The sequence below is a fragment of the Trypanosoma conorhini genome (genome assembly GCF_003719485.1).
Source record: "Trypanosoma conorhini strain 025E chromosome Unknown Tco_14.4_contig_00118, whole genome shotgun sequence".
Taxonomy (NCBI): Eukaryota; Euglenozoa; class Kinetoplastea; order Trypanosomatida; family Trypanosomatidae; genus Trypanosoma; species Trypanosoma conorhini.
The window spans coordinates 1-20,139 of NW_021704206.1; the positions used below are offsets into that span (position 1 = coordinate 1).

Here is a 20,139-nt window from a genome sequence, read left to right on the forward strand (position 1 = left end):
GTCGTCGCACGACCCTCCCGTTCACCCTACTCCCTTCGGCGTGGCGCTGTCAGCGTCGTCTCCTGCGGCGAGCCCGCATTGCGTCGCGCCCCACTCTCTCTCCCTCGCACACACATTTATTATATATATATATATACCTTTAGGTATGCTCACGGTGTGTGTGTGTGTGTTACCCCTACCCCCCTACCCTTTTCTCTCTCTCTCTCTCTCCTCGCGTGTGTCTGCGCAGGTGGGCTTGTCGCTTGTTGTCGTTGTTCTCTTCTCTTTTTTTTTCTCGGAGTTCCGTGTACCCTCCCCTCCTCCTCCTCCCCCTCCTGCGAAGCAAGTGGGTCCCGCCGTATCGGCGCTGCGTTGCTGCTTGTCGCGTTGTGGGGTTCCTCGCAGCTGCGGCCCATGCTGCGCACGGAGGGTGGGCCGCTGGTGGCGTTCCGCCAGCGCTCCTTCACCCACGGCGGCGGCGCCGCGGCGTCCCGCGTGCACGTCTCGCTGCAGTGCTTCTCCGACTGCGTCTGGGTTCTCGTCACGGAGGACGACAGTTGCGTGCCCGGGGTGGTGCTGCGCCACGACCCGCGCGAAGTGGGGCTGAGCGCCAACTGGGAGAACCCCAACGCGCTGCCCGCCACGCCGTGCGAGTGCCTGCTGGGGATGCGGGACCACCCCCTCACGAACGTCGTCGCCGGCGTCGTTGCCCACGGCATTCGCGCCGAGGGAGAGCAGCGGCCACTGCTGCTGTGCATCAGTCTGACCAAAACGGCGAAGCGGCTGGGGAACGCGGCCGAACGCACGGCCTTTGTGCGGAAAGTCAGGGACGACGCGATGGCGCTTGCCACAGGGCATAATTAACTGCCCGGCGGCGGTGGTGCTCCACGGCGAGGGCGGGAAAAAGAGGGAGTGGGCGGCGTGCGTGGATGGGAGGAGAGGGGAGAAGAAGAGAAAGGCAAATGTCGTCGCTTGCGTCGTGGCGGCTGGGCACGGTGTGTCGCTCAGTCGCTGTTCCCGTTCCTGCGTGGGTTCCCCCCTCCTGTGTCCCTGTCTGTGAAGTGTGCTCCTCCTTTTATCACCGCTACTGTGGCAACTGCACATGCGAGAAGGGCGCTTACCCAAGCGTAAGAAAGAGCGAAGAGGCAAATTGAGAAGGTCCACAAGCCGTATTCCTCGCAGGCACGCTTGTGTACACACACACACACATCCACACATCCACACGCACGCAGACACCATGGAGGCGTACAAGAACCTGGAAAGGATCTTCACGAAGATTTATCGTTTTCGTCACTTGAGTTCCTTGGCGTTTTGGGACACACAAGTGCTGATGCCGCCGCGCGGCGCTGCAGCTCGTGGGGCGGCCGTTGCGGAGCTCGAGCTTCACATTCACGGACTCCTCACCGACCCCGCGACGGGCGCCCTGCTTCAGGAAGCAGAAAAAGCCCAGCAAGGGCTGGAATCGCTGCAGCGGGCAAACCTTCGCGAGATGCGTCTTCAGTGGGAGCGAGAAAACCTTCTTCCAGAGGCCCTTGTCAAGAAGAAGTCGGAGCTAACGACCAAAGCCCAGCAGATTTGGCGGAAGAGCCGCGAGGCGAACGACTACAGTCAGTGGCTGCCTGTATTCAAGGAGCTGGTGACGCTGTTTCAGGAGACCGGCGCTGCCCTGGCCGGGAGCTCTGGGAAGCAACCGTATGAGGCGCTCTTCCACCTCTTCGAGCCTGGCATGCCCCTCCAGCGACTGGATGATATATTTAACGACGTGAAGTCGTGGCTCCCCGCACTGATTCGTGAGGTGCAGGAGAAGCAGAAGGCGGAGGTGCTGGAGCCTGTCGGTCCGTTCCCCCTCGAGGCTCAGCGCGAGCTCAGTCGCTACTGCATGAAAGTGTGGAAGTTTGACCTTGACGCCGGTCGCCAGGACATCAGCACCCACCCGTTCTGCGGGAACGTAAAGGAGGATGTGCGGGTCACCACGCGGTACAACGAGTCGCAGTTTGAGGAGGGCCTCATGGCGCTGGTACACGAGACTGGGCACGCAAAGTATGAGCAAAACTGCGGCCCCAAGGAGATGGCGACTCAGCCCATTGCCACCGCTCGTTCTCTCGGCGTGCATGAGGGACAATCCCTCTTTTCAGAGCGTATGATCGGCCGCTCGCGTCCCTTCTTGGAGTTTATTCTGCCGAAGCTGAAGGAGCTGTTTGGCGACCAGCCGGCCTTTGCGCTGGAGAACATGATGAGGCACATGCGGCGTGTGAGGCCCGACTTAATTCGTCTCCGTTCGGATGAGATGTGCTACACCATGCACATTATCCTCCGCTACGAGATTGAGCGCGGCCTGATTGAGGGAAAGCTGCGCGCTGAGGATGTCCCCGCCGCGTGGAACGAGAAGATGAAGTCGTACTTGGGGGTTGAAACGCTCGGCAACGACCGGGAGGGGTGCCTGCAGGACATTCACTGGTCGATTGGGTGCATGGGGTACTTCCCAACCTACGCGCTGGGGGCGATGGTGGCGGCGCAGCTGATGGCCTCCATCCGGCGCGAGCTCGGGGAAGACGTGGTGGACGACTGCATCCGCAAGGGCGAGCTCGGCCCCATTCTCGAGAAGCAGCGGGAGAAAATATGGCAGCACGGCTCCACCTTCACAACCGAGGAGCTTCTCACCCAGGCGACGGGGGAACCGCTGAACCCGGCGTTCTTCCGCAAACACCTCGAGCGGCGCTTTCGAGACGACGTCGGGTAATTGATGTTTTGCGTCTATTTTCTGCCACTTTTTTTTTTTTTGCTTCTCCCCCCGCGTTGCGTCGATGCGGGTCGCATTTCTCATGCGCCGCTGTACGTCACGTTCCTTGCCGCTATTATCAATCCGCGACTCTCGCGCGTCGTCCGCGATGTGGCAGGGCCGATGGCCCTGCCGCCGGATGTTTTTTGCGGCATCGGTTCGTTTGTTTATTTTTTTTTGTTCCCCCTTGTTTTGACATTTGTTTGTTGCCGCACCGCATCAGTGAGCACCTCCCGGAGTGCGGTCATTGCACCGTTAGACAGTGCAGTGGACGCGCCCCAACAAAAGCTTTTGTGCACTGCAAAGGGAAAGCGGCAGAGGCGGGAAAGGGGGGAGGGAGGGAACGAAACATAAAGAAACCGCCCACACACACACACACAGAGAGAGAGGCACACTTTGAGCGTTTGAGTTGATTTGCATTAGCAGGGAAATGGCGTCGCTGCGGGTGTTGGTGCTTGCCGCCTGCCTACTGGTGGTGGCGTTTCTTTTCGCCATCCTCGCGTGCACGGTGGTCGTCGACAGCAACGCGTGGCCGCTGCTGCCGCTCATGCTTTCCCTTGTCGCCCCGCTGCCGTTTCTGCTGTGTGGCCGACGACAGCAGAGTGTCTCCGAGGAGGCCCTGTTGGACGGCCTCGGTCTCTTCCTCGGCGGCGCCCTCGTCGTGAGCGGGCCAGCGATGGGGTGTGTGTTGTACCACGTCGGCGCCATCAGCTTCGGGGCGTTTCTGCTCTCTTTAGTCTCCGAGGCGCTGCTGGGAGCCACCGCGTACGCACTCTCGTTTGACGCCTCCGAGGCGGAGGACGCGTTTGAGTACTGACCCCCCCCTTGCACGCGGCATGCGGGGACACGGATAAGCAGCAACGACCCAGCGAAAGCGCCGAAGGCGGCGGTGAATGGCGCCGGACGGCGGAGGAAGTGGCGAAGGCAATATATATATATATATGTCTCTGTGGTCTCTCTCTCTTTTTTTTTTCTCTCTCTCTCTTGTTGAGTGCGTGTTTTTCGTTTGCGTTTTCCCCTTGTTGTGTTACGCGGCGTTGGAATTGTGTTATGTGTGCGTGGTTGCCCTCATTGCTGTTTTGCTTTTTTTTGTTCTTCCCGCACCGCTTTGGTTTTGTGCGGCGTAGACGAGCAGGGCGGCGTCGCGGCGGCGGCCATGGCGCTTCACCACCTGAGCGACATGACGCTCGCGGAGCTCGACCGCTTTGTGCGGCAGGACGGGGCTGCGATGCACCTCTCGCCCGCGGACGTGATTGCGCTGCACCTGCACCGGCAGCGTCGCGCGTACCTCGCCGGCAGGGAACGTCCGGCGTGCACCGACGCCGGCGCGGGCGACGACTCCGGGCCCGCATGCCACTCACTGCGTCTGCTGCTCCTCGGCGACGAGACGGACGCCAAACTGGGGCTGGCGGCTCTGCTGCTGCGCGGCGGTGGGGGCGTTTCCCGCCACGAGCCGCTGCTGCTCGGCCTCGGCGCCGCTGACGACGACGGCGGCGGCGGCAGTAGCGCTGCCTCTCCGCGGATGGAGCTGCTCGTGCCGGGCGTGGCGGACGTGACCGCCTCCCTCCGCGGCGAGTTGTGCCTCGCCAGCGACGTCGTTCTGCTGTGCTTCAGCGTGAGCGCGCGCGCCTCCTTTGACGCCCTGCGGCGGCGGTGGGGGCGGGAGGAGGTGGGGCGGGCCTTTGCGCTGCTCGCGCAGGACCTCGCCGACACCCGCCACGCCGCCGTGTGGCCCGCCACGCCTGTCGTCGTCGTGGGGCTCGTCGTGGAGGCAGGGGAGTTGCCCGCGGAGGGACACGCCCGCCCCGTCGCGCACGCCGAGGCGGTACAGCTGGCGCAGGCGCTGGGGGCGCGCAAGTATGTGGAGATTCACTCAGACAACCTCCACCACGCCCGCTCCCTCGTGACGCAGTGCGTGCAGGTGGCACACGCCCTCCAGCGCTCCCTCGCGGCGGAGGCGGGGGCGGCGGCCGTGTCGTTCCTTGCCGCGGCGAAGCAGCAGATGTTGCGATGCCACTTGAAGGTTCCAAGGCCGGAGGGAACGATGGATTTGCAGGCGATGCAGCTCCGACTGCACGCGACGCCAGGCATCACGTATTTCATGGCAGTTGACGGAGCAGATCCGCGCCGGCACACGTCACCCGTGCGGGTTCCGCACGACGGTGTCGTTGATCTGCGGCCGTACCGCAAACGGCCCGGAACTGTGCTCCGCATCTGCGGCATGGCCCGCTGCGCCTACGCGAGCACCGTGTTGGAGGTTGCGGTGCCGAGCACGCTACGGCCGCCCAGTGGCTACTTTGACGCCGTCTGGCGGCGTTTCGTGGTGGTGGCGGCCCCGGATGACGCGACCCTCGCGCAGCGCGAGGTTCGCTACACGCTGGACGGCACGCAGCCCACGAAGGCCTCGGCGCTCTACGTGCACCCCATCGCACTGGACGTGGCATCGTCGCCGGACGCCCCGTGGGGGTCGTGGCGCAGCTGTCTGCCGCCGCCGCCTGTGATTTGCCTCGCCGCCTTTGCTGCCGGTGAGTTTGCTTCCCCCACCGTCACGTACGAGGTGCCGGCCGTGCTGGACACGCCGCGGATTGTCTACTCCCCACACGACAGCACCGTCTGTCTCGCGTCCCCGCACCCAACGGTAGACTACCGCTACACGCTGGACGGAACGACGCCGACGCCCGCCTCGCCGCTCTACACAGGGCCGCTGAGCCTCGCTGCCGACACGACACAGCAGGTGCGCTTCGTGGCGTTTCCAAAGGTGCTATTTCCGAGCCGTGAGGCGGTGGTGTACGTGCCGCAAGGTGCCGTTGCCGCCAGTACTGCCGCAGCTGCTGCGACTGCCAATGGAGTTCATGGTGCGTCAGGGCGTGCGTTTCACACGACACGCGCGGCGATGATGCGGGGGCAAAGCTCGGCGCAGAAGCTGCGCGGCCGCGGCGGCAGCAGTCGCACAAATAGCTGTACCGGCGGTACTGCCGCTGGGCAGCGGAGGGGCCGTGTGAACGGCGGCAGCGAGGAGGGGAGCGAGTGCTCACGGATGTTGGCGAGGCCTCCCACGCCCTCTTCTACATGCGCGGTCAGTCCGAGACTTCGAACCGCGGTTCGCGCCGCCTTAAGCCGTCGCCACGACAGCAACGGAAGCAGCAGCTGCAGCAGCTGCAGCCACGCGAGGACCACGGCGCGCGCTGCAGAGGGGACGCCGCGGCAACGACGTGGTCGCCCCCGGTCAGCGTCTCCATGGGGGTGGCAGGGCAAAAAAGGCGGGGAGCGCAAGCGGGCGTCTGGCGGGGGTGTAAAAACGGATGCGGCGCGGGCGAAATGTGGCAGCCCACTATGCAAGGCTAGCGACAACGTGGTGGTTTTTGAGTTTCCCGAGCCTATTAGTCTCGATTGCCTCACGGTGAGGACCCCGGGGGACGGTACAGGCCCGACGTCGTACGAAGTAGAGGTGAAGCATGCCCACGGAGCGGACTTTTTATCCGTCGGCAGCGGCGAACTACAGGACGTGCGTGGCGTGCAAACGATGAATGTCCTCGGCAATGCTCGTTTGCTTCCCATTGACAAGGTGCGTTGCGTGTTTGGTGGTGTGGCTGCGTCAGGCTTTCGCGTGAAGGATTTAAAAGTGCATGGGAAGCCGTTTAAGTGTGGCGATTGCGAGTGTTAGATTTGCTTTGTTACACATGTAGACATATATATATATATACAACTATATATAACTGTGCCTCTCTCTGTGTGTCGGGGGAGGCGAGTGCCGTCACCCTCCTCCTGTCAGTTATTTAGAAGTCTCTCTCGGCTGAGCAAGTGGGTTGGGCTCAGCAGGGGTGTACACTCAATGAGAGTAGCCGCCTCCGCGAAGGAGTAGACTAAGCGGTGGAAAGCAATACATACTATTACTACTATTATTAAAACTGCACGGCTATGGCAAGTTGTTGTTCCTTTGCTCTTTCATTGTTGTTGCCGCCGCCGCCGCCGCCGCCTCACTTCGCTCTGAGCGGTCTCTGCTGCTCGTGCGTACAAGGCGTAGAGGGCGAGGGTGGCGGTTTGTGGGGGCTACCACGCACACACACACACACACACACACACACACACACACAGAGAGAGAGAGAGACGTTTGCAAGGGAGTATATACATGCGGGATAAATGTTGAGCGCCGGCACCGCGTGTTACCGGGACGTGATGGATCGCCTCTCGCAGCGGCTGGCGCTGCTGCTTGTGGAGGCGGAGGCGTACGTTCAACAGCGGCATCTTTACGGCGAGGCGGAGGCGTTGCATGCGGCGGCGGCGGCGGCGGAGCCGCAGGTCTCCTTGCAGCCCTGCCCCCTCCTCTCGTGGCCGCCGCTGCGGGTGAGGCAGCGCGTGGACGCCCTGCGGGCGCAGCTGAGCGAGCGGAAGGAGTTGCAGGAAACGATGCGCAACGTAGACGCCTCCATGCGGCTGCTGCGGCAGGAGTTCCTTCTCGTCGACGTGGGTGCTGCCGCCGCCTCCTCACACCTGCGCCGTGACGGCTACGGCGCGGACGCGGAGCTCGGCCGCCGCACAGTTGCCGATGGCTCCAAACATGACAGCCGCGGCGGCGGTGGAGTGGCGGCGCAGGAGGAGGCGGTTCGCCGGATCGTCTGGCTGCACCAACAGCTCCGTTGCCACAAGGAGGACTTCTGCGAGCTGCGGAAGCGGGCCTCACACACACACGAGCGCCTGCACCAGCAGTTTGAGAGAATAGCGGACGCGTGCGGCAGCATTTTTCGCGCCACTGCGTACAACGGCGATGGGAACAGCGAAGACATGCAGGGGAATAATGGTGACGGCAATGCCAGGACAACGGCGGAGGCGGCGGATCCTGCCGAACTGCATTCGCTTTGTCGGCGCAACGGGGAGCGTGCACGGCGCCTGCAGTCCCGGCTGCAGCGTGTACTGAGCCTCTACCGGCAGGTGGTTGCCCGGACCAACCGTGAGCTGTGCCGCGTGGAGCTTGAGGTGCAGGCGATGGAGCGGCAGTCGCCTCACGCAGAAGAGTTGGCGCTCCCGCACTATGGCGGCGGCGGCGGCGGCGGATGACGTGGACGTGACGGACCAAACTCCCCCTCCCCCCACCTGCGGCAGGGTCGATTCGGTAATGAGGCGCCGTGTGCGTTTTTCCAGGCGGGGAAAAAAAATAATGAAAGGGGGAGATGATTGAGAGGGCGTATCGCTCCTTGTTGCCTCTTGTGCCGCACCCCGTTTCTTGGCCTTCCCCCTCCCTATAATATATATATACCGTCCTCGCTCTCTCTCTCTCTCTCTCTTTCCTCCGCTACATCCTTGTCGCCAATGATTGGGGTTGTGTGCCGGGTTTGAAGGATACATTGTAGCTTCCGCTTCTCGCGGGGGAAATTATGCGGCGGGCGTGGTTGGGCGTCCGTGCCGGTGCCGCGAGCGCCCCACAGGCCTGCGCCTGTATCGGCTGCACCCGATGTACTCTTCGCCCGCGGTGCAGCGTTAGTCGTCCTCGTGCTTTTAGTGGCGCCGGTGCGGGTCTTGTGTCCCTCGCGGGCCGCCCCCGTGGCGCGCCGCTGGTTGCGTCCGCGCTGCTTGTGGCGCGGCGCGGCGCCGGCGTGGAGCTTCTCTCCTCGCTCGCCAAACTCGGGCAGAGCCGCGACCTGGCGGCGGACATCAAGGCCGGCCGGCGGCGCAGCAACAAGGAGATCGTCGCCTCCTTTGAGAAGATCCAGACCTTCGACGAGATCCACTACCGCAAGACCGACCGGCCCTGGGAGCTGGTGCCGAAGTACGCCAAGAAGCGGGTGTCGGACCTCTGCGGCCTCTTGACCTCGGAGCACCGCATGGAGATTGAGCAGACGATCGACAAGATGCAGGCGCTCTGCGAGGTCGACATGTACGTGGTGCTGGTGCCGACCGTCGGCTACACCACCGTGAAGGCCTTCGCCAACTCCATCATGTTCGACTGGGGCATAGGCGAGCCCGCGGGGAACGGGCTGCTGCTGCTTATTGCCCAGCACGAGGCGAGCGTGCACCTCGTCGCGAGCCCTGCCATTGAGGAGTACTTTGACAAGCAGTTTCTTGAGCCCGCGGTGCGGGAAATATTTCAACCGCTCGTGCAGGAGGGGAAGCCAAGCTACGCGACGGTGCAGCTCGTCTACGCCATTGCACGACAGGCTCAGGAAATGCGGCCATTGTGGCAGCGCGGCCTACTTGCCATGCCCACCCGCAACAAGGTCCGTTTCGCTGGCAAGACCCTCTCGTATGGCCTCTACATAGTTCCCTACCTTCTGTGGGGATCCCTCTTCTTTCTCTTCTGCGGCGTGGCGCTGGTGAACCAGCTGCTGGACACGCTCTGCCCCAACTGCCACGGTCTGATGTCCCGCGTGCGGGATGACAAGACGATGCAGGATGTGATGACGCACGGGCAGTACCTGGAGCACGTCAATGGCTGTGCCTTTTACCGCGTGTGGAAGTGTCCACACTGCAAGGACGGTTGCCGGGTGGTGCTCACCTCGCGAGACCTGCACCAGAGCAACAGGTGCCTGCAGTGCATGGACTGCCACTACTACACCTGCTCCCTGACGAAGGAGGTGCAGAAGCTGCCAACCAAGGACGAGGATGGCATCAAGCAGCTGCTCTACACCTGCGAGAACTGTCACGTGGGCCGCGAGGTTCTTCTGCCGCTGCTTCGCCCGCTAGATACGAAACCGGAGGAGAACTGGTACGACTTCCTCATTGACCGCTCGCAGACGCACAAGAAGACGGAGATCAAGCTGTGAAGCAGGTTCCATCAGGACCGCGCTCCCAACGCCTGATGGAGCGTGACGGCGTCACGGCAGGACCTGGACGAAGAGGCCGAAAAGGGCACATGGGGGAAAAGGAATTTAAGAAACAGGGAAGAGGCAACAGCGAGACAGACTCGGAGCAAAGCTAATTGAGTTTGTCTCTATCGTGTTTCCACATTGATTTTATTGTTGTTGTTGTTGTTGTTGTTGTTGGTTCCCCTGGGGGGCCCACGCGGCATGTGAGCGTCGCAGCATTTGTGTGTGTGTCTGTGAGCGTGCGCCCCTCTGACGGCACGCTTCTGTGTAATACACGCATGGCCACCTACGTGCACGCTCCACCGCACAGAGAAAGAGGGAGGAAAAACAAAGACAGAGAAGGAAAAGGGGCGCGAGCGTGAAGGGGGAGAGGCGCACAATGCGCTTGACTCTGGGGAATATGCCGGGACGGTCTACCTCGTCCACTGTCCCTTTGCCTCCGTGCGTTTACACTTTCCGCTTTGCTTCTCATGTGTTGTCTCTGCTTCTTGCACACATGCAAACAGGCCATGTACTACGACCCCGCCCCACCCGTCAGGGCCGATGTCCTGCAGCGTGTGGCGCGTCAGCTGGGAGACGTGGCAGCGGGCAACACGCCCCCGCCCCTGCCGGAAGCTGACGACGACGACGGCGGCGACGGCAGCGGCCTCCTACTGCACCTGGCGGCCACACCGGAGGACGTTATGCGCGCGTACCCGCCCCCTCCGGCGCAGCTGGCGGTGGATGACGGGGCCGCAGCGACGCCGGAAAAGCAGCAGCAACGGGAAGAGGACAGGGCGGCGCAGAAGCGGCCGCGAAGTCTTCCTCCCGACTCGCGCCAAGCCACCGCTGCGGAGCGGCAGAGCAAGGACAAGGACGAGAAGGCGTCGTCCCTGTCCTCCTCCTTCACCCCGCACGTGCAGTTTGACCCGTCGTTTGTGCGCACCGACTACTTGGGGCGATCGTTTCTGCAGCCGCCGCCCTCGCTGCTCGCCGCGCTGGAGTCGCGTGAGCAGGAGTGCCGGCCGCCGCGGCAGATGAAGGGAGGCTGGGGCAAGCACGCCGCCGGTATTCAGCAGCTGCAGTGGGTGCCCCCTGTGGGGCATTTGTTGTTCGCGGCGGACCTAAAGGGCGAGGTGCGCCTCTACGAGGCGATGGCGTCGCGGAGGTGCATCGCGACGTTTGTGGCCCACACCCAGCCGGTGAAGTCGCTGGAGGTCACGCCGGACGCCGCCGTCATGTCCACCGGCTCCGTGGATGGCACCGTGGCGCTCTGGGACGTCGAGCGCGGGGTCTGCCGCGACGTCCTGACAAACGCGGAGGGGCTGCCGTGTGTGCAGCACCTGCATCACCCGTTCGACACCGCCGCCCTCATCCTCGCCGCGCTGGACCGCAAGATTGTGCTCTACGACGTGCGGGCGAGCGCCCAGAAGTACCAGCGGGAGTACACGGGGCACATGGGCACCATCTTCAACCTCAGCCTGCTGAGCGGGGGGAGGAAGCTGCTGACGACGGCGGAGGACAAGACGCTGCGCACGTGGGACTTCCGCGTCCCGGTGCAAATCAAACAAATCGCGGATGTCTCCATGCACGCCATCACGCACGTCGTCCACCACCCGACGGAGGACATGCTGGTGGCCCAGTCGCTGAACAACCAGGCACTCGTCTTCGCCGACAGCGGCGGGGGGCAGGTGAAGCTGCTGCGGCACCGCGTGTTCAGCGGCCACACCATCTCTGGAACGCGGTGCCAGCTCGCATTCAGCCCGGACGGCCGATTCCTGTCGAGTGGCGACATCCACGGCAAACTCTTCATATGGTCGTGGGCCACGTCGGAGCTCGTGCGCTCCTTTCCCGCACACACGCAAACGCTGGCCTCCCACCTGTGGCACCCAACGGAGCCGTCGCGTGTCGTCACCTCGGCGTGGGATGGGACGATAAAGAATTGGGGCTGACGAGAAGAATCCCCCCGCCATCTCTCTCTCTCTCTCTGTGTGTGTGTGTGTGTCTCTCTGACTGTGGGGGCGAGGAGGAACGAGCGAGGAGGTTGACACCCGACGGAGCTGAGGGAAGGAGGGCGGGCGGCGCTGGCCGCGCCCCTCGCTGCCTGCCTCGCACATGCGCGCCCGCACGCTCCACCCGCACCATGCATACACACATTTTTATGTCTGCCGCCTCCTTTAGTGCGCAGCTCACCCGCCGTCTGAGCCATTGCCTGCTGGGCGAGGGCGGGGGGACTGCTTTGAGGGGCGTACATGTGCCGTGTCGCATACATGTCCTACTTGTCTTCCCTCCTTCGTCTTCCTCTGCCTGTCTGATCGGCTTCCTGCGCATTTTACGCCCACACATGCGCGGAAGCAACTTTACCCCCACGAAGGAACAAGCAACGACAAGCGTACGACGGAAGTATTTGTTTACTTAAAGTAGAAGGATAAATTTTCCCCCGGGCCACACGCGTTGCCACCTGCATCCACACACGCGCACCCCCACGCCGTTACCGGAGACGCGCGTCGGCGGCAACGGAGGAAGCGACCGCCACGGAAGCAGCAGCAAGCGGGAAGGGAAACAGTGAAAACAAGAAAGAACAGCAAAAACAACAACAACAACAACAACAACAACAGGTGCGCGGAAGAATTTGTCCTTCTGCTAAAGCAGCCAACAGAGAGACCACGCAGGCACAGCACAAAGCGAACCACCAGGCAACGCAAAAAGAGGCAGAGAGGTAGGAAAGAGAATGGCGAACAGTAAAAAGGTGCAGCAGGAAGTTGATCGTCTGCTGCGGCGCACGCAGGACGGCATCGACAGCTACGAGGTGCACTACACCAAGTTCCTCAAGGCCGACACCCCGCAGTCGAAGGCGCGACTTGAGGGCGAGCTCAAGAAGGAGATCAAGAAGCTGCAGCGCTTTCGCGACTCCATCAAGGCGATGATCGCCACCCCGGAGGTGAAGGACACGAAGGCGCTGGAGTCGTACCAAAGGAACATCGAGGAGAAGATGGAAGTCTTCAAGTCGTGTGAGCGGGAGACCAAGACGAAGGCGTACAGCAAGGAGGCACTCCTGTCCGCCTCCCCGCACAAAACCCCGCAGGCGCACACCGAGGCCTGGCTGAAGGCCTGCATGGACGACGCACGAAAGCAGATTGAGATTATCGAGTACGACGTGGAGCGCAATACGCGTGGGCACCACGGGCGTGGCAAGAACGCGGTCTCCGCCGAGGCTGTGCGGCTGCAGAAGCTTCAGTTTCACCTAGGAAAGCTTGAACAGCTCCTCAAGGCGGTGACGAACGGGGATGCCGACCTGGAGGAGGTGGCCGAAATTGAGGAGCGGGTGCAGCGGTTCCTGAAGAATGAAGCCAATAGCGACGATGACGATGACGACGACGACGACGACGACGAGGCCCTCTACAGCGGGTTCGACCTGGAGGAAAACCGCTACGAGAAGCCGCGTGGCAGTGGCGCGGAGGCGGGCGACGACGCCGCCGCCGCCGCCGCCGGGCACGAAGCCCGGAAGAAGTCCGTGACGTCGAGCCCCACCAACACGCGGGCGTCGTCGCAGAGTGCGGTGAAGAAGGCGGCGGCGGCGGCGGCGGCGGCGGCGGCCCCAGCCGTCAAGGCGGAGGCGGCGAAGCGCCCACCCCGCGCCTCACAGACCGCGCCCAGGGCGGGGGGCACCTCACCCCTGCAAGCCACAAAGCCAGCCACGAGTCGGGACTCCCCGCCGGAGGCGTGGGAGGATAACGCCGGGTTGCTGGATGATGAGATGGACAAGGCAAACACAGACACGTTCGGCGACGACGCAATGGACATCAAGGCCCCTGGCTCTTTAGCAGACATGGCGAAGGCAACAAGCACCTTCTCGCGCATGGGTGACTGGGAAAAAGGCCGCCCGGCAAGCCTAACCGTGCCACAGGCCGCGCCTAATACCTCACTTGCCCCCGCAACCGCGGCAGCAACAGCGTCAGAAGCAATAAAAACAGCAAATGCAGCGGCTGCAGCTGCGCCCGCCGCCGTGCCTCCGCCTACGATCAAGTCACAAGCAGGGGAACAGCAAGCTGCGGCCGCGCCTGCTGCTTCCAGTGCGACCCCGGCAGTAGCGGCGCAGCAACTTCCTGCTTCTTCACAGCCACAAAGAACGGCGGAACACAAACAACAAGGCAGTGCTGCGTCTTACCCCTCAAGCTATGCCACTGTCAGCTATGACAAGGCCATGATGCATCAACTGATTGACATGTCCCTAGGGAACCTGCCGCACACGCAGGACATTGACCGACAGCGTCCGTTTGAGCCGTCAAATCCGACGGACTGCCCTTTGTACTACCCACAGCAGGTGCTTCCAGCGTTGGCTTCACCTGACATCTACCGGGAGTTTGAATTGGAAACCCTCTTTTTTATCTTTTACTATCATCAAAATACGTATCAGCAGTACTACGCGGCAAAGCAGATCAAGGCGCAGTCGTTTCGCTATCACACACAGCTCAACACATGGTTCAAACGCAACGGTCATATGAAGGAGTCCCAGGAAGGGAGTGAGCGTGGGTCTTTCATATTTTTCAACTACGAGGATACATGGCGCATAGAAGAAAAAGAGGACTTTACATTTGAGTATCAGTACCTGGAAGACCAGCTTCGCTGAGAGGGGGGGAGGAGGGCTCCGTAAATATATATGCTTTCCTTCTTGCTTGTGTGTTTTATTGACACTTTTTCCCCATGTTTTTTTTTTCTAATTATTATTATCTTGTCGGCTCCCCGCTCTTTCACTCACTCACTCACTGACACAAGTACTCAGAGACGTGTCCTCGCTCTCTTTCATTCCTGTCTTTTTTCCCGTTGCATTTTGATTGTGCCTTGCTTGTCGCTGCTCGGCCCACTCCGCCGCGTGAAGCCAGCAGCGGCTGGCTGAGAGTGAGAAAGGTGGAACTACCGTGCTGTGACGAGGGGAGAGACCAGCAGAGAAGAGTGTGAGTTAGGTGGCACGCTGTAACATATGTGCCAATGATGAGGACGGTTATAGAGCGTTGCGTGGCATTGATGAAACGGCATTGCTCATTCTCGTCACCCGCGTAACCGAATGATAATAAATAAATAAATTGGTCGTCGTGATTGTGGCGTACCCACCGTGCTTTATTATCTCTTTCTTTCTAAGCAAGTGTGGGCGTGGGTGTGTGCCTGTCTTAGTTGTGTGTTGTCTCTGTTCTCGTGCCAGCTTCTGTAGGATGTGTCTGTCCCGTAGATATGTATGGAGAGAAGGGGGGAGGAAGGAGAGAGAGAGAGAGAGAGAGATGGATCAATGTGGGGCGTTCTTGCGTGCACTGCGTCTAGTGGAACTTGCCGTGGGCTCTCTACCGTAACCCGGCCGTGGCTCTTTTCCCTTTTTGCCTGCGTCTGTGCGCATGTATGTGTGTGTGTGTGTGTGATGCTGCCAGCTCCGTTTTGTTGTGCTTTTGTTTGCTTCTTCTGCTTCTGTGCTCTCCGCTTCATGCACCCATTGCCGTGGGGCCAGGCGTGGAGCTGTGCACCTGCGTCTCACCTCACCCTCTTTGTGTGCCCCACCCGGTCTTTTTTTGTTCCCCCCCCCCGCCTCGACCCTCGCCGGTGGTACCACCCGCCTTCGCCGTGTGCGTGTGTGCGGCTGCTGCGGGCCAGCTAGGAGGAGGAAAAGTGCGGCTACCAAAGCGAGTGAGGGAAGGAGAAGCAGCGTGAGGAATCGCCTGCCGTCTTTGCTGCTCTGACCGTCTGAGCCTTGTCAGGAGGAGGGTGTGCGAAGGAACGGGGAGCGGGGGGCACCGCGGCGGGAAGCGTAAAACCGCCACAGCAGCAACGGGAGCCAACCCCGCGAGGTCAAGGAGAGGCGAAGCCCCCCAACCAAACTACCCACCCACCACGCAAAAAGAAAAAACAAAACAAAAACAAAAACAAAAAAAAGAAGGCAGGCGGCTGTGAGGAATCAGCAACAAGAGGTGCCCCGCGTACGCAAAGATGCTGCCTCTGCCGGCGGGAGAAAATAGTAGACGGCCGGGCTCGAGGAACAACATGGTCGGCGGTGGGGTTGGCAACGCTGGCGCGGCCCCCGTGTGGGGGGGATCAGTCGGACGTGGCTCGCCCAAGGCGGATTTCGCCACGTCGACCACCCCGACACACGATGTGCCGGCGTTAGCGGCGGCAGCGGCGCAGCAGATGCGGTCGCCGATTGTGAAGACGCACCAGCCCTACAGTGGGGTGCCGCTCTCCATGTTTGGGGTGGAGTCTGAGCTCGAGGGGTATGCGGGGGTGAACATGGACAACCTCGTCACAGTCAAGGCGGCGTACAAAATAGGCATTGCCCGGACGTCTGGCCCCAGCGCGGCAGGCGTGTCCTCGTCGCTTCACCGTCGCTCCTCGCAGCGGTCCCCGATTGCCGCCCTTGACGGCAGTGTTCTCCAGGTGGGTCCAATTGGTGGGTTGAGTGGGACCGCGGTGGCGTCAGCGGCGCTGCAGGGCACATTAAACAGCAATGGATCAGGCGTGGCCGCAGCCCCGGTAACTGTGGCCGCATCGACGCGTACGGTCACGGCGCGTGCGGGGTTAAATAACAAGCGTATGGTGAGTATGGACGTAACAGGGCGATCCGGCGGCGATGGAGCTCTTACAGGAGCCGAGGTATATCGATGCCCCGCCGCCTTCCGGATTGTTGAGGCGGAGGAAAAGCACCTAAATTACACTGGCGTGGAACTTCCGCAGTCAGAAATAAACTTGGGAGAGACGGCAGAGCGGTCGCGGCGTCTGAAGCAGCGACAGCGCCAGGTGCAGTACGGCAAGGAGACAGTGGGGTACAGCAACTACCTTCGAGCCGTTCCATCCCGCTGCGATCGCGAGTTCCGTAACCCGATGCACCCCATGACCCCACGTCCCGAGTATGACTGTAGCAAGCGTACATTTGATCGATACCTAAATATTTGGCGACGTCAACTGCACCTTTGGGACGACTACGATCCCAACAATCTGGAGCCACAGTATGTTCGCATAGGCATTCCCACGCTGCGTGGTCTAGGATTGGAGTTGCCACCGAGCACGCCCGAATGCCAGCAAACGGCTATGCTTTCCTTTACGCCCATGAATGCACAGGGCGGGGCCGCCATGTGCACTCCAGTCATGCTTCGCCACATCAGACGAGATGTGTCCATTTCAATGGGTTCATACCAACGACCAACGGGGCATCAACAGGGAGGTGGCGGTGCTGTTTCTGCCGCCGCCGCTGCTGCAGGGGGCACATCTGCGTCTTCTGGTGTGCCTCCGCACGCCCGTCCATTAAGCGGCTGCGGCGGTGGCAGTTGGTCCATTACGAACACGCCGCACACGCCGTATCACGGCAGCACCCACTCCACAAGCAGTTATCAGCCACCGCTACTGTCTGTGTTGGCCCAGCCAACCATCTATTCTCCACACTGGGGCGATTCCTCTCGCCAAAGCTCACCCAACCCGCTTGCTGGTCAGCGCAATAGTGGCTATGCGTACCATAATTTGGCCAGTGGCCTGGCTCCGACGACGACAGCGGCAGCAGCTGGCGGGGGCAGCACAGCTCCCCCAACGGCGCCCGGCAACGCCGCGTATTGGGAAGGCGGTGCCGGCGGCGGCGGCGGCGGTGTATACCATGGGGGCGCCAGCAATACCGCGGGCTATGCGTACCATGGCTATAGTTCCCCATACGGTGGGCACCGTTACACGCCACATTCTACACCGAATCACTACCGCACCTATTACGCTGGCAATGCAGTGGGTGGCGGCGGTAATGGTGGAAACATGCCGAGCCCGCTCCCGCTGTGTGCCGGTCAGGAGGTGTGGGGCAACCCACCGCGGCACATGCATCAGTGAAGCCGGAGGAAAGCTGTGAAGGGGCCTGTTTTGCCTGCCGCGGCGGCCGCCCCTCGGGGCCCCGGCGGCGTGCCGGCGCCGGAGGGGAGGAGCGGCAACGCCGGAATGAAATAAGGCACACTCAAAAAGAAGGGAAAGGGAAGATGAAGGCGCGGGAAATAAAGAGTTCTGCGGTGGCGGAGAGGAGAAAAGTTATTGGGACAAGGAGCAGCGATAGAACATAAACAAGTAAGTGACAAAAAAGGCCTGCGTTAAAAGCCAAAAGAAAAAAAAGGCAAAAGGGAAGCAGAGTCGTGGCGCCTCCGCACCACTTGCAGTAAAAAAAAAGGTGCGGCAAGCAGGTGAGCAAAAAAAGCGGGAAGCGGAAACAAGTCGCCCAGGATGAAGTGATTAGAGCAACGAGGAACGGAGGCGGGGGGTGGGTGGGGGTACGCCAAGGCACACAAATGCACACCTGCAAACGTCATGCAGACAGGTAGGCAGATATATCATATATATATATATATATATATTTCTCTCTCTTTACGTGCAACGGTGAGGCAGGGTGGATGACTTGTGACTGGTGCGTCTGCAGCAGGGCCCCAAAGCCGCGACAAACGGGACGCTCACAAGGAAAGGGTACAAAGATATATACATATATATATATGTGTGTGTATATGTCCATTCATCCATCTGCCTACAATGGCGAAGGAAAGAGAAATTAGAATAGAAGGGGGCGGTGCGTCTCGCCTAAGGGAGAGCGCAAAACAAGGAGACATCCAAAAAAAAAGACAAGGCAGCAGCACACACACTTTGGCTGAACGTACACACCAACGTGCTGTTGTTGCTTTTGGCAGAGGGGGAAAAAACGGTGCGAGCGGGGGCGATTGTTGGCCCCCCATGTTTCTCCATTTTTTCCTCTCTTTTTTCGCTCTCTTTTGATCACTCCCTTTTGTTTCTTGTTGTTTCACAGCAGGCACAAAACAAGATCGCACCTACGCGCATGTTCATTCCTAGACGCACGCACGCCCGCTTCTTCTTCTTTCTTCATTTCGTTCCTAATTTGTTTGGGGGCTAAGCCAAGCGCTTCTGCTTCCGTCGTTTCTCTTGTGTGTGTTGCCGCGTGTCTTCTGTCTCCTCCACGCCCTGCTCGTGCGTTGGTTTTGACCCCCAGCCCCTCGCACGTCTCAAGCGATGGAGTTGCGTATAAATTTCTCTTTCTTCTTTTTTTTATTTGCGCTTATTTGGTGCTGGCGTTTGCGTCGGTCGGCCGTGGCCCTTCCGTGCGCCTCTGAGTGAGCAGGCGGGGGTCGTCGGCGCCCACGAATGCTGCTGCTGCTGCGGCGGCGGGCATGACGACCAACGGGAGATGGTTTTTTTTTTGTTTTTGTGTAAGAAGCAAAAGAAGGAGTAACAAGGGAGCGTGGGGAGGAGGAGCATGGGGGGGGGAGTAAGAGCGAAAAGGGAGAAGAAGAAAAAAAAGATCTTTCTGGGAACGAGAGAAACACTAATGTGAACACTCGCACACTGCAAAACATGTCAAACGTCCGCATAGGTGCACATCACTGCGTCCGTGCGCACGCCTCGCTGCGCGGCAGGTTGAGTGAAAGAAGGCGCCGGTGGATCGGGGTCGGGACGGAATAGAGAGGGGCCGCGAGGGAATAAGCGGCACGCCACGGGAGGGAAGTACGTCAAATGTTTTTGTTTGTGTTTCTGTGGGTGTGGGTGTGTGTGTGTGCCCAGGCTTGGAGGCATGGGAAGAGGCCGGATGGTTTGTTTGTCTGTGGAGATGGGATGGGAGGGAAATAAAGCCCATGATAGTTGCTGTTTGCCTCTTCTTTTTGCCCTTTCTTCTTTGTCTTTGTGTGCTGGTTATCTCATTGCTACTTTATGTTTTTTATTGCGGCTCTGTTCTTATTCTTCTCTTGTTGTTTGGGTCCACTGACGAGTGTCACTGCGTGCGAAGTCATTTGTTTTCGTTGTTGTTTTTTTTTGTTGTTTTTGGTTCGGTTGTTTTGGTTGCGTTTTCCTTCTTTTTTTTGTTTTTTTTTTGTTGTTTTTTTCTGCTGGTGGTCGCCGCTGGCATCGCCCCGCCCTTTTTTTTTTTTTTTACTGCCCCGACGCCACCGCTTTCGTGGGAACCCCCTTTTGCCCCCTCGCGCGTGCGTGTGTCGGGGGGGGGGGGGGGAGTTCTCCACGCCTCTTTGCCGGCCGCCGCCGCCGTCATTTGTGCTCCGCCCCCCGCCGCGTGCTGCGGCACTCGCCCTGGCAGGTCGCGTTGCTTTTGTTTTGATTGCGCCCCCGCCCCTCCCGGGCACGGCACGCACTTGACGCCCCCCACCCCCCCAGCGACACGAGTCGTGCGAGGCAGCGGCGGCGTTGCAAGCAAACAAAACAACAGGAAGCCAAAACAAATTTTTAAAAGTCTTTTTCGTTGTTGTTGTTTTCTTTCTTTCTTTTTGTGTGTGTGTGTGCGCGCGTTCACTTGCGTGTTTTTTTTCGTCTGCCGTTCTGCCGCTGCTGCCGGCCGTGGTTTGTTCCCCGCACTTCTGCCGCCGGGTGCGTGGTGGTGGAAGGGGGAGGCGCGGGTGACGTCCTCCGGGGAGCGGCGGCTGAACGTGCGGGGAACGCGTGCGGTGAAGCCTCGCACTGGGGGGCGGCGGCGGGGGAGGGAGGCGCCGCGCCAAGCACGAGACGCGGATGCCGAGGCAGCGAAAAACAAAAACAAAAAGAGGGCTATAAAAAAGAAAAAAAGAAAAGAAAAAAGAGCGGGATGGT

The 20,139-nt window shown here is 60.6% G+C and overlaps 9 protein-coding genes across 9 annotated transcripts, besides 21 other annotated features; all 9 read left to right on the plus strand.

The window, feature by feature from the left end:
• The first annotated feature begins 114 nt into the window (after positions 1–114).
• Positions 115–136: a microsatellite.
• A 56-nt stretch (positions 137–192) lies between these two features.
• Positions 193–213: a microsatellite.
• Positions 214–290: 77 nt separating this feature from the next.
• Positions 291–316: a microsatellite.
• Positions 317–393: 77 nt separating this feature from the next.
• Positions 394–843, plus strand: Tco025E_02825 (uncharacterized protein; the record flags this gene model as incomplete). Its single annotated transcript, XM_029369748.1, has 1 exon — positions 394–843. One exon carries the CDS (start codon positions 394–396, stop codon positions 841–843), a length of 450 nt encoding a protein of 149 aa, XP_029230112.1.
• Positions 844–1,173: 330 nt separating this feature from the next.
• Positions 1,174–1,215: a microsatellite.
• Position 1,216: 1 nt separating this feature from the next.
• Positions 1,217–2,719, plus strand: Tco025E_02826 (putative DNA topoisomerase II; the record flags this gene model as incomplete). Its single annotated transcript, XM_029369749.1, has 1 exon — positions 1,217–2,719. One exon carries the CDS (start codon positions 1,217–1,219, stop codon positions 2,717–2,719), a length of 1,503 nt encoding a protein of 500 aa, XP_029230113.1.
• Positions 2,720–3,188: 469 nt separating this feature from the next.
• Tco025E_02827 (uncharacterized protein) lies at positions 3,189–3,575 on the plus strand (the record flags this gene model as incomplete). Its single annotated transcript, XM_029369750.1, has 1 exon — positions 3,189–3,575. The coding sequence occupies one exon, from the start codon at positions 3,189–3,191 to the stop codon at positions 3,573–3,575; it is 387 nt and encodes a 128-aa protein (XP_029230114.1).
• Positions 3,576–3,702: 127 nt separating this feature from the next.
• Positions 3,703–3,743: a microsatellite.
• A 171-nt stretch (positions 3,744–3,914) lies between these two features.
• Positions 3,915–6,422, plus strand: Tco025E_02828 (putative ras-related GTP-binding protein; the record flags this gene model as incomplete). Its single annotated transcript, XM_029369751.1, has 1 exon — positions 3,915–6,422. The coding sequence occupies one exon, from the start codon at positions 3,915–3,917 to the stop codon at positions 6,420–6,422; it is 2,508 nt and encodes an 835-aa protein (XP_029230115.1).
• Positions 6,423–6,438: 16 nt separating this feature from the next.
• Positions 6,439–6,473: a microsatellite.
• A 241-nt stretch (positions 6,474–6,714) lies between these two features.
• Positions 6,715–6,735: a microsatellite.
• Positions 6,736–6,816: 81 nt separating this feature from the next.
• Positions 6,817–6,852: a microsatellite.
• A 46-nt stretch (positions 6,853–6,898) lies between these two features.
• On the plus strand, positions 6,899–7,813 carry Tco025E_02829 (putative actin-like protein; the record flags this gene model as incomplete). Its single annotated transcript, XM_029369752.1, has 1 exon — positions 6,899–7,813. The coding sequence occupies one exon, from the start codon at positions 6,899–6,901 to the stop codon at positions 7,811–7,813; it is 915 nt and encodes a 304-aa protein (XP_029230116.1).
• Positions 7,814–8,016: 203 nt separating this feature from the next.
• Positions 8,017–8,046: a microsatellite.
• Positions 8,047–8,130: 84 nt separating this feature from the next.
• Tco025E_02830 (uncharacterized protein) lies at positions 8,131–9,516 on the plus strand (the record flags this gene model as incomplete). The annotated part of the gene is made up of 1 exon (XM_029369753.1): positions 8,131–9,516. One exon carries the CDS (start codon positions 8,131–8,133, stop codon positions 9,514–9,516), a length of 1,386 nt encoding a protein of 461 aa, XP_029230117.1.
• A 192-nt stretch (positions 9,517–9,708) lies between these two features.
• Positions 9,709–9,735: a microsatellite.
• Positions 9,736–10,067: 332 nt separating this feature from the next.
• Positions 10,068–11,489, plus strand: Tco025E_02831 (Pre-mRNA-processing factor 17; the record flags this gene model as incomplete). Its single annotated transcript, XM_029369754.1, has 1 exon — positions 10,068–11,489. The coding sequence occupies one exon, from the start codon at positions 10,068–10,070 to the stop codon at positions 11,487–11,489; it is 1,422 nt and encodes a 473-aa protein (XP_029230118.1).
• A 20-nt stretch (positions 11,490–11,509) lies between these two features.
• Positions 11,510–11,548: a microsatellite.
• A 578-nt stretch (positions 11,549–12,126) lies between these two features.
• Positions 12,127–12,154: a microsatellite.
• A 114-nt stretch (positions 12,155–12,268) lies between these two features.
• On the plus strand, positions 12,269–14,167 carry Tco025E_02832 (CCR4-NOT transcription complex subunit 3; the record flags this gene model as incomplete). The annotated part of the gene is made up of 1 exon (XM_029369755.1): positions 12,269–14,167. One exon carries the CDS (start codon positions 12,269–12,271, stop codon positions 14,165–14,167), a length of 1,899 nt encoding a protein of 632 aa, XP_029230119.1.
• A 121-nt stretch (positions 14,168–14,288) lies between these two features.
• Positions 14,289–14,319: a microsatellite.
• A 454-nt stretch (positions 14,320–14,773) lies between these two features.
• Positions 14,774–14,814: a sequence feature (GA-rich).
• A 97-nt stretch (positions 14,815–14,911) lies between these two features.
• Positions 14,912–14,947: a microsatellite.
• A 470-nt stretch (positions 14,948–15,417) lies between these two features.
• Positions 15,418–15,459: a sequence feature (A-rich).
• Positions 15,460–15,564: 105 nt separating this feature from the next.
• Positions 15,565–17,382, plus strand: Tco025E_02833 (uncharacterized protein; the record flags this gene model as incomplete). The annotated part of the gene is made up of 1 exon (XM_029369756.1): positions 15,565–17,382. The coding sequence occupies one exon, from the start codon at positions 15,565–15,567 to the stop codon at positions 17,380–17,382; it is 1,818 nt and encodes a 605-aa protein (XP_029230120.1).
• Positions 17,383–17,865: 483 nt separating this feature from the next.
• Positions 17,866–17,894: a microsatellite.
• Positions 17,895–18,008: 114 nt separating this feature from the next.
• Positions 18,009–18,040: a microsatellite.
• Positions 18,041–19,057: 1,017 nt separating this feature from the next.
• Positions 19,058–19,099: a microsatellite.
• A 231-nt stretch (positions 19,100–19,330) lies between these two features.
• Positions 19,331–19,424: a microsatellite.
• Positions 19,425–20,075: 651 nt separating this feature from the next.
• Positions 20,076–20,127: a sequence feature (A-rich).
• Positions 20,128–20,139: the final 12 nt, after the last annotated feature.